The following is an 11,449-nucleotide window of genomic DNA, read 5'->3' as shown; positions in this document are numbered from 1 at the left end:
GGTCTCTGACGTCACGACGCCAGATGTCTCAGTTTAAAGTTTCACCAGGCCAGGTACGTCAGTGGCACGACGAGCGGAAAAATGGGCATAACATCAGGGTCGTTCAATATTTGTCTTTTATAATTTGCACGTGAAACGTGACATCGAGCTGAAAAACTAATTAAAACTCATATAATCATGTTAGATGGGCATATAATAGTTATTAATAACAATTACTTCGACATTTTCCATAAGCCTCTCTCATTTTTGCCAATACTAAGCTCAAAACTATCTTGATATTTTGCAGGAACTCGATCCATTTTTAGATGTTTATTTTGACTAAATACTAGAATCGAAATCATTACAAGCTATCTAAAAGATATGTATTAAGCCTGCTCTGGCTGAATGTTTTGGAATGAAAATGATCACAATGTACTGATTACTTACACCATTCTTCCATTCCTCAACGAATAAAATTGATCGATCTCAGTAAAAATATATCTTGGAATATGCATCACCCGTGTTCCAGAGAGTAAATATTATCTGGATAACGTCTTACTACTACTGCAGGTGACGGCAATGTCGCTCTCCGGTAACGGCAGTACCGTGGTGACGGGGACTTCCTTGGGTTCCGTCCAGGTGTGGTCTGTTCATCTTGGAACCATGGTATGCAGCTTCCCAGCGATGGCCTGGGTGGACGCCGTCACGGTGGACAGGACGGGGCACGAGGTTGTGGCCGTGGTGAAAGACATGGACGAGAGGCGAGTGCTGGTGTTAGATGTGAAGTCACCGCGGGAACTGTTGGCGGATGGATAAAACGTCAGCTCACCATGGCAACATTTGACGGAGGGGTAAGAGGTCAGCTCACCACGGCAACCGTTGACGGAGGGATAAGACGTCAGCTCAGCACGGCAACTGTCGACGGAGGGATAAAACATCAGCTCACCACGGTAACTGTTGACCGAGGGATAAAACGTCAGCTCACCACGGCAACTGTTGACGGAGGAATAAAACGTCAGCTCACCACAGTAACTGTTGATGGAAGAATAAGGCCATGGTAACTGTTGACGGAAGGATAAGACGTCAGCTCACCACGGCAACAGGAACATTTTTTGCTCCCGACTATTTTACAATTTGAATTTTGGTCCGTGTGAACGGGGCATTAAAGTGTTTTTTGTAACGGCTACATCGTGAGGTGCCATCATCTCATAGTGTGGTGTTTATCGGGTATATAGTAGGATCTCGTCATCTCATAGAGTGTTGTTTTCGGGTACATCGTTGGATTCCATCATCTTATAGAGTGTTGTTTATCGGGTAGATCGTGGGATCCTATCATCTCATAGAGTGTTGTTTATCGGGTACATCGTGGGGTGCCATCATCTCATAGTGTTGTTCATCGGGTACATCGTGGGATCCAATCATCTCATTGAGTGTTGTTTATCGAGCACATCGTGGGATCCCATCATCTCATAGTGTTGTTTATCGGTTATATCGTGGGATCCCACCATCTCATAGTGTTAACGGGTACATCGTGGGATCCCATCATCTCATAAAGTGTTGGTAATCTGGTGTATCGAGAGATCCCTTCATCTCGTAAAGTGTTGTTTATAGGGTGTATGAATAATAAATAACATTATGTTCAAGGTTATAATATGTTGTATAATCAATTATTTTTTCAGTTTTTGGATGATGTACACCATCCAAATGAATGTCATGTTAAGATTATGAACTCTAGCTTATATTTATTTATTTATTTTATGTTTTACTCCGTACTCAAGAGTATTTTACTTATGCGACGGTGGCCAGCATTAATCCTGAAAAAAGTTTCCGGATATCTTGATCTTGACGGCCAGAAACTTCAAAGTCCCTGGCTGACTAAGTTAAAAAATGAGAGCTGAATCGGTGAGAACATCCTGTTTTTGAAAGACATGGACGAGAGTTGTATGGCTGGTCCTCAAAGAGAAAAATCTACATATTACATTTTCTAAACAAGGTAGCCAAATGTAACTTTTTTGGCGTTTTGTTGATGACCTTTATTTTCTTTTTAATAGCATAACTGTTTGGTGACGTTTAGAATGTCTGAAAGTAGGCCTGTTTATCACCAGATCATCGATATTTTAACGCCTTTTAGTTGAACAGTTTTTACAAAGGTTACAGACGGAGAAACACCTAACACTGTCATGTCAGTTGGTAATATCCTGGGAAATCCTCCATTGCCCAGTGGACAGGGTGCCACTGGGGTGCAATGACTCAAGAGCCTCTGACCAATGCGGTCGCTGAGAGTTCACCACGGTTGTGTGTGTAAAGAACTGTCAGCAAATTGCAGATGGTCGTGGGATCCCCAAGGGCTCTGTCCGTCCCCCCCCCCCCAACACACACCACCAACACCACCTTAATGCTGACCTCCAAGAAAGAAATATTATTCAGTACAGCTTAAAACGCCTCAAATTCTCAATTCTGCAACTGATTGGATGTTTATGCTCAGCAAAGGCCGCAGCGCGAGACACTGCAAGACTGCTACGTCCTGCTACGAGTTGAATAATGGGCTAAAGTACCCTTCTAGTTAAGTTATGGCTATTCAACACCAATTTTTCAACTTAATTTACTGGAGATCGAGAAGACAAAAGGTGGAGATTTTGGTGGAGGTTTTGAAAGATTTGTGTGGGCATGATGAAACACATCGTTTTTTCACCAGTCTAGATTCGTTTGTTTACGATTTAGTCGAACATTTCTTTACAGTGAACAAAAGGCGCAGGCTCCTGAAATGAGTCTGTAGGTGGTGTTGAAGTTTTCAGTTATAGTTTTAAAACCTTTTGCGGCGTCTAGAAAACGAAGTTAACTGAAATCCATCAGTTTTTATATTGAATATTTACGGAAATAATATTTCTTTGTTACATACTATTATTGAAGCTGTTTCACCCTAATGAGAATGGTCTGATGTATATTCAATCGGAGGAAGCGCCATATTGATGGTTCAGATAAGGTTGTGGCTCTACATACAAATCATGTGCTGCGTAAACATGCGTAAACATCGGAACATGTTTGCGTAGAAGGTGGAAAACTTTGCCTAGGAAAGATTAAGTAAAGTTACAGATTTTAACAAGACAAAAAGATGAATTTTGACTGCTTTATTAATGAAGAAGCAAACTGCCTTCATTTCAACAACTCAGCTAATGAGAACTTTTCAAACGCCCTGCAGCATTACCTAGACATTATTTTAGGTATTTCCTTCCTAACTCATCTTGATGACTTCACATTAAAGACGTTACGACGTTACAATAGGAACTGATACAATGTATCATTCTTGACGTAGCAATGACTAGACCCTGCTTCGCACTAGGCACACCTCAGGGGATTAAAAAATATGCCAACTCCCCATTAAGATGTCTGCTTTGTTTCTTCTATCTTCAGGTAGCTTTGCCTAAAAATCTCCCTCATGGAAACTGTTTGAAACGCCCACCCCGCCCAATGCCACTTCTTGAGCAGTGATCAGTCCACAAATTATATTTTATTGCCTATGACGAAATACCAGGCTATTGGAGTGGAGTTTCTTATGGCTATGACGAAAGCTGGTGACACCGCAGTTTTTCGTGAGCACACCAAGACAAATGTAACTGTAAAACTCTCAAAGACAATACACAGTCATACCACTATCACACCTCTCTGAATCTCTGAATAACACACTCTGCTGACTATAGCTACTGCGCATGCTTTGAGTCACAATGTATGACGGATATTCAGTCCGCGTACTCAACGTTAATCTGGCGCATCGGTTACATCTAATGACGTATTATTCCGCTGACAGCCATGGGTACACAGTTTCCTACTCAGACAGGGTCGGTTGTCTTACTTCATCCCCAGTTTGTGCTTTATACAGATAAGTACCTGGTCCTTTTGTACCAATATACGTCAACCTGTGAAGAAAAGGAAACTGCTATATATGAGAACAAAATACTTTTTCCACCTGTGCGATGGTGGTCAGGTATATGGGCGGGAAAACAGAAATGCTCGGGACAAACCCCCTACATTTGGCAGGTTACTGACGTTCCCACGCATATCGGTGGATGACAAGTGTCATGAAATTCCTATGAACAGTGAGGGCGGTGAAATCTACAAATTCTCTTCCCGTACACTACTTGCATCGTGGTTAGGAATTTTAAAAAATCGTGTCACAGCATGCATGCAAGCCACCTCAATCAAAGGTAAATGTATGCCATCTATTTAAAATTACATGTTGTAAGAAAGAGTAGATCCTACTGAAAGCCGATTTTTTTTTCTGGTGTCTGAATATCACATGTTTAATCCAGTTTCGAGATATAGCAATAATCCATCCATATAGTACATTAGATGTTTCAAATCCAGTTGTAATACTTACAATAATAAGAAAAAAGTGGTGAGAAGTAATGCAGCCATGGTAAGGAAGACTGTGCCCGGGAAGACAGAGAGGCTGGCGACATAGATGGAGTTGAAGACAACCTGTGCCACGCAGCTGCACACCATCTGGATGATACCGAGGCTGGCAAACATGGCACCTGCGCAAGAACAGACTAAATCTTGATACTACGTCCCAAAATGCGGATATAATACGCCGAGTTATGTTAACTTGACGTGATTGCAGGTAAGAAAAGAAGAATTAGAGATTTTCATTTGTTTTTATATAGTTTATCCAAGAAACAATATCTTTACTTATGTCAAAACATAAAAAAATATCCCATCGTTGTACATTACCAATGGGCCAAAGTGACGGTTTGTCCAGCGGATTAAAAGTTAAGAGTTTGAATATCAAACCAGTCTTGTCATACAGTTGTAATTGTTAAAGGATTTCACCACGTCGGTCACACAAGGGTTGGAATCCAGGTCTCTGCAACCGAAGTCCAGCGACCTATCAACTGAGCCAAAGTGAAATTCCCGCTGGCTACTGAAAAGCTGCTCCCGTAACACAATAAATAAGAAATGGAACGTTGGGCCTGGCTAAATCTAACACAGGACCTAACCACTTAAAATACATTAGGATATAATATTAATGCTGTTCGGCATTTTGGCATTGCAAAATAAATCCACATTATTAATATCTGTTTTTGGAAAACCTCACTATAAGATATCCTATAGGGCTCATGAGATAGTCAAAAAACAATATTGTCATCAACAACTTTTAAAATATATTCACGTTCATACGGGGAGGGATTATAAAAATGATGTTTTAGGTTGGCTGAGATGCTGCGCAACGTCATTAGAACATGTGAAGCATGACGTTAAGTCAACGGCCAACTATTCAGCACGAAGAAATTCAATAAGTTTAACAAACTCAACGTTCACTACATGCCGCCCTGCAGTAATTTTCATGGACACTTCATCCAGCTTGTAATTCTAAAGACGTCATTCTGTGTAGGTCATGGAACAGTATCAAAGTCATCAAAGCCATCTGCTTGACGCTCTGCCGGAGAGACCCGAGCACGAGCACGGGTACAACCGAAGCCCGACAGTGACGTCATGGGTTTGTGACGTCGCGTCATTGTTCTCCACAACGAAGTTCGGAAAGAGACTTGGTGCAGCTATAAGTCGTAAGTTCTGTTACAAAATCCGGATTAAACTGACTTTTTAGTACGCGTTTTTCACAGTTTGACCTAGAATGCATGTGTGTCGGTGTGATCAAGTCACTTTAAAAATACTAACATTTTAACAATCATATTGAAGTCAGTACTGGTGATAGCAGTGCAGACTGCATGATCCCATAAACTTCCTCAATTAATGTTGGGCAAAACTTATGTATATGACTTAATGGTTAGTACACTTGTGATGCCGACAGACCCTGCCCGATAACTCCCAGCTATCTGCAATGATGTGAGTTGCTAATGAGGGCTAATAAGGCAATGTCTTACTGTAACCGTTTTCCGTTCTGTTGCGTTATAAAACGTGGATTCACCTATTACCAACATTTCTCTGCAAAGAGTGACCTTGACGAATTTATCCATCACATAACAGTCAATAGTTTTGAATCATACCCAGATCAGAGGCATGGAATATTCTAGGTGCATAAATTTATTCCAAATCCTATACAATGCTAGTACACGTATATAAGTTGTCGTTAATCAAATATGTATCTCAGTTACGCTTTTATTGTCCAATGTGAAGAATAAATGTGTTTAAACCACGCGTAGATATAGCAAGTGACAACGAGATTTTGTGAACCAGCCGCCCTTCAATCAGAACAGTATTTTGCAAACTAGTCACACTTTACTGAGAACTGCATTTTATAAACAAGCCAACCTTCGGGGAGATCAGCAGTTTGTAAACTCGCCGCCCCTCAATGAGAACGACATTTTGTAAACTAGCCGCTCTTCATTGAGATAAAGCTAAAAATCAGTGGGTGTGAGTTCAAGACCACCTCATGCTCGCCTCCTCCTCGGCCGTGCCTGGGAAGGTCTGCCAGCAGCCTGCGGATGGTAATGGGTTTCCCCCTGACTTGGCCCGGTTTTCTCCCATCATAACGCTGGCCGCCATCGTATAAATGAAATATTCTTGAATACGGCGTAAAACATCAATCTAGTAAATAAATATATAAAATAACACAATCTAACATAACGTGCTTTTATAACTTTAGCAGTGTTTTCGAAACTAATATAGTTTCTTTTGCTCAGCTTGTTATAACAGGCCCTATACAACCAGTCGGTAACCATGGAGTACTATGATCGAGCGGTATCCAGCGGAGATAACACGGTGAATCCCCCCAGACGCACTTCCCGCCTAAAGTTTGCTGAGCTAGACCACGTGATGTGGTACAGTACCTCTTCCCGAGTCGAGAGCTCCGGCGAATTCTGGCTAGAAACCACGGTGAGGATGAAACGTCAACTATTGACCTTCACCGAGAGGGGGAACCGCCTTGCAGATATAGTGGAGATTTTTGAAATAGAACTTGGTGAGACTACGATTTCTTGGACAAAACCACAGAACTTCCGCACCAAAGACAGAGGAGAGGGAAGATATCTTTACGTTCCGGTACCTCAACCAAGAGTAATGAAACAGATCTCTAGGACAAAACCACAGGACTTCGGCACCAAAGACAGAGATGATAGAAAATATCTCTGCACTCCGGCACCTCAGCCAAGAGTCCTTGCGAAACAGATCTCTAGGGCAAAACCACAGGACCTCGGTAACAAAGACAGAGATGATGGAAAATATCTCCACACTTTTTTAGCCGAGCCAAGAGTTCTTGGGAAATATACGCCTAAGACAAAACGACAGGACATCGGCACGAAAGACAAAGGCGAGAGAAGATATGTCTACACTCCTGTACCTCTGACAAGAGTCCTTGAGAAACACACACTCCAGATAAGTCACAAGGCAACAGCCCAACGATCTTCAAGTCCCGCTTCAAGCGTCACAACAAAGACCTTGTCTTCCTTGAAGTTAACAGTAGTGCTGAATCCGTACGCTTTGAAAACCTCATCTCAGCTATAACAATGTCTACCGACGTAAAGGACGAAGCGATGGTGTGTGAACTACTCAATGGACGTGAGCCGCCTGTCAGCAAAGTACTGTCAACCAGCCAATCATATGCAAGCCTCTGAGCTTACCTGAGCGGAGTAAATCCGCCATGATCCAAAGGGAGGAGGCTCCAGTTAATAATGACCTAGAGGAAGAATCTGTACAGGTCTCCATCCCTGTACCAAGCCGCACTGACCCACACCTCCGCGTTGCCTCTTGGATACTGACCAGCGACTTTACTGGAAACTCTAACCTATCGTTGGACGAATTTAATACTTCATATGACGTTACCGATTCTAGCCGGAAGTGCCGGGCCTTCATTCGCGATACGACCAATGTGCGGGACATATACAGAGAACGGGAAGACTTCACCGCTGATCAGCGACTTGGGACACTCAATGCGGGGAGAGGTAAGTTCTGCTCTCTAGTATAGTGAATTAACCATGACTTAAATACTGTACTCTTATCGCCTTTTCTAATATCAAATTATAGGGAATTCAGTCGGACATTAGCATCATCATATCATCTTATCTTTAGGCTTTCTTTTCTGCCCCCGGGATTAGAGAGCTGTCTTTTACGTAGGTTAGACTTAGCCTTAACTTAATTCTAAATTTAGACTTCAGCTTACACACGAATTTTCCACTTTGTCTTGAAAGACTAAGAGAACTACCAGATAAGAGATAATATGTTAATTTCTAACATATATCACAATTTTAGCGCGGGAACTATTTGAAAGTTAACACTAATTTTGACTTAAGTCTAAGACAGGTTCGTGTTCCGGGGCCAGTAGATTTGCAAAAAAATTACGTGAAAGGAAGTGGTTGTCCAAATAAGTAAACATTATTACAAAATTAATAAAGATTGGATAATTGAAGTCATTTGTCGTTAAAGGCATGTATTTTTTTTTCCTGTTTTTTAGACCCCAGTCTAGGTCCTGAAGAACAGGGTGACTTAAAAAGCTGGCGGGAAGTGAGGTGTCCCGGAAAGCAAGCAGCGTTAAAAAGAGGTTATCGAAGAATGCTCGCTGTATTGGAAGGAGTCAGGGTGTTTGGGAAGAGAGTTGCCCACGGGATGATCGGCAGATGTGTGGATGCCATGAACTAGAATACTGGCTGCTTCAAAGTCATCATGAACAATCAGTATTGTTTGGAAACTTTCATCCTCCATTATAGCGGCAGCTGAACGTTTCACTTTTGTTCTGTTTAATGTACCGATACACATATCATACACACCACTGATGTTTTACGCGTATTATCGCAGACCATCAACATTATATTGATAACGCAGTGTTGAATACGCCACTGAATTTCGCATACAACTAACGATGACGTATATGTACCTTGTTCATGTGGCCCGACAAGTGATGACATGGCTGTTTTCACTGTTGGCGCACAAACATTTGAAAAGCTCCAACCACCGTAACTGAAAAAAAGAAAAAGTTCCTCGCACCATGTAATTTCACTGCACAGTTTGCTCTGCTTGTTCTTATATGTTCTTATGTAATATCATTACCTTCAATAAATGATATGTCTTATTCAATTTGGTGTGGAGTGCTGTCTTTACTTTGACCCACCACATGATATAATGGAAGGCGGTGAAGAAGGCGTTAAATTTATTTATTTATTTACTTAGTTGATTGAAGTTTTACTCCTAACTCAGGAATATTTCAAAGACACGACGGCGGCCAGCTTTAAGGTGGGAAGAAACCAGAGCCTGGGGAAAACCTACGGCCTTCCGCAGGTTGATGGCAGGCCTTCCGACGTGCGATCAGAGAGGAAGCCAGAATGAGCTTGACGAACTCATGGCAATCGCATTGGTGAGAGGTTCCCCATGGAGTGAGTTATATAGCATGCACTAAATGTAGACAAATGAAGAAGCAGGAAAATTCAGTCTTCTGATTTAGAGATAAGCTCACGGCTTGCAGCTGATTAGGTGCAATGTTTACTGAAGGGATATTCTTACAGATTGGTCAAGCTGATTTGACAGATTTGACCGATTGACAAAGACATTACCAGACTAGACTATACCCATCAAAATAATTTGTTTTGTTTTAGTTTTCTTGAAATTTAGCTATTCCGCTGCTAAATCTGGTCGTGGTAACAGACATTAGTATACCAGTCGTCTACGTTAATGGACGTTATGATAAATAATCACAAATTCAGTTTTCAAAACAACGTTCAACATCTTACAACAAAACTTGATCAATGTTAACAGCCGTTATCAGATGTGATTATGCACCTTCTACCATTTAATGACTTGTCACTTGACATAACTTCTGGCAAGGGAAACTTGTTGCATAAATAATTACCACGCGCATCTAAAGTCAAGAAACTGATTGACTTCAAACCAGACCGAAGTAAGCTTACCTGTTTACATCAGCAGGTTGGTGGTAGCAAAGGCTTGAAGCAGACAGGCAGTTAGCTTACCTATATATACCAGCTGGTTGGTGGTAGCAAAAGCTTGAAGTAGACAGAAAGTTAGCTTACCTGTATACATCAGCAGGTCGGTGGTAGCAAAGGCTTGAAGTGGACAGAAAGTTAGCTTACCTGTATACATCAGCAGGTCGGTGGTAGCAAAGGCTTGAAGTAGGCAGAAAGTTAGCTTACCTGTATACATCAGCAGGTCGGTGGTAGCAAAGGCTTGAAGTAGGCAGAAAGTTAGCTTACCTGTATACATCAGCAGGTCGGTGGTAGCAAAGGCTTGAAGTAGATAGAAAGTTATCTTACCTGTATACATCAGCAGGGCGGTGGTAGCAAAAGGCTTGTAGCAGACAGAAAGTTAGCTCACCTGTATACATCAGCAGATCAGTGGTAGCAAAGGCTTGTAGTAGACAGGCTGCTATTCCAGAGAGCGTACCAAAAACGGCAATCGGGAGCTCGGACAATCTTCTCCTCAGTGCAGGAAACAGGACCAAGGTGACCAGCTGCTGACCCATTGTCTGAGCAGCTCCAAAGTAGCCAATGTCCACCGCTGACCAGCACAGAGGCGATGCCAGCTGGTACAAGGACTGGACATTACCCCGCCCTGTGATGACCAGATTGAAGCTGAAGAAAGAAGCGGCAAGTGCCAGCAACTTCCACTGGCGTCCTGCAGGATGCTTCTTGTGGTACAAAAGGAATGCGGACAAGAAATGAATCAGGTTCAGAGACCGAGACTTAGTTTGTTCTTCACGCTTCCCAGACAGGGTTTCTGGGAAAAGGAAAATCGCTAATGGGAGTGACATAAGGAGAATCACAAGACTGAATAATAGTGGGTACACAAAGCCTGCGTGGGAAATGAAGAAACCCATTCCCAGATAGGTCAGTCCAATGCAGATGCCATTCAGGGCCAGGGCAATGTTAATACGGGTGGCTTTTTCTTTTGTTGTTGTTGTTATGTCCGCTAGATGAGCGAGAACTGCACAGAATACGGTTCCATAATAGCCAGAGGCACCTTCCAATACATCCGCCAAAATCAATAAGGCTATCGGCAGTTCAAACAGCACCACAGCCAAGAAGACCACAATTTTAAGGAGACTGCCTAGCATCGGGACAACAACACCGAGTTTCCTCCCCTTCATGTCGATTAATGCTCCGAGGAGACAAGTAGAGATCATGGCACATGCATTTTCGCAGAGTGTCAGCACCAGCATCCATGTGGCTGCTTCCGCCTGTACGTCGTTTTCGGCGTCAAAAGACGAGAGATTAGTCCACTGAGAGACGCACCTCTGACTGTCTATTCTATCAGTATTGCTTTCGTTTTTTAACTTTATGGAAGAGTTATCTGCTGGAGCCAATGGATTCTGGCCATGCTTGTCCTTGACACGACTAAACACGTATAACTGTTCCACAGGTACAAGCGTCATGGAGGCCACGAAATAGGACAAGAGGAGAATTTCCACAGGAACTGATCTGGGTCTTTGTGGAAATTTCTGGTCTGCAGATGACTGGCTTGAGCTCAAGAGGGGTGACCTCTCTTGACATTCAGAATGGTCAGGGATTGCCAT

General features: G+C 42.4%; 2 protein-coding genes across 2 annotated transcripts; one reads left to right on the top strand and one right to left on the bottom strand.

Moving 5' to 3' along the window:
* Positions 1-3,802: 3,802 nt before the first annotated feature.
* On the bottom strand, positions 3,803-11,449 carry LOC135466319 (lysosomal proton-coupled steroid conjugate and bile acid symporter SLC46A3-like). Its single transcript, XM_064743743.1, has 4 exons — positions 10,191-11,449; positions 8,804-8,886; positions 4,355-4,511; positions 3,803-3,893 (listed from the first exon to the last, which is right to left on the bottom strand). The coding sequence occupies exons 1-4, from the start codon at positions 11,447-11,449 to the stop codon at positions 3,803-3,805; spliced, it is 1,590 nt and encodes a 529-aa protein (XP_064599813.1).
* On the top strand, positions 7,462-8,817 carry LOC135469128 (uncharacterized). The gene is made up of 2 exons (XM_064747659.1): positions 7,462-7,874; positions 8,384-8,817. The coding sequence occupies exons 1-2, from the start codon at positions 7,574-7,576 to the stop codon at positions 8,566-8,568; spliced, it is 486 nt and encodes a 161-aa protein (XP_064603729.1). The 5' UTR covers positions 7,462-7,573; the 3' UTR covers positions 8,569-8,817.

This window comes from Liolophura sinensis, chromosome 6 (assembly GCF_032854445.1).
Source record: "Liolophura sinensis isolate JHLJ2023 chromosome 6, CUHK_Ljap_v2, whole genome shotgun sequence".
Taxonomy (NCBI): Eukaryota; Metazoa; Mollusca; class Polyplacophora; order Chitonida; family Chitonidae; genus Liolophura; species Liolophura sinensis.
The sequence above is the reverse complement of the archived record's forward strand: the minus strand, read 5'-3'. Positions and strand labels throughout refer to the sequence as shown.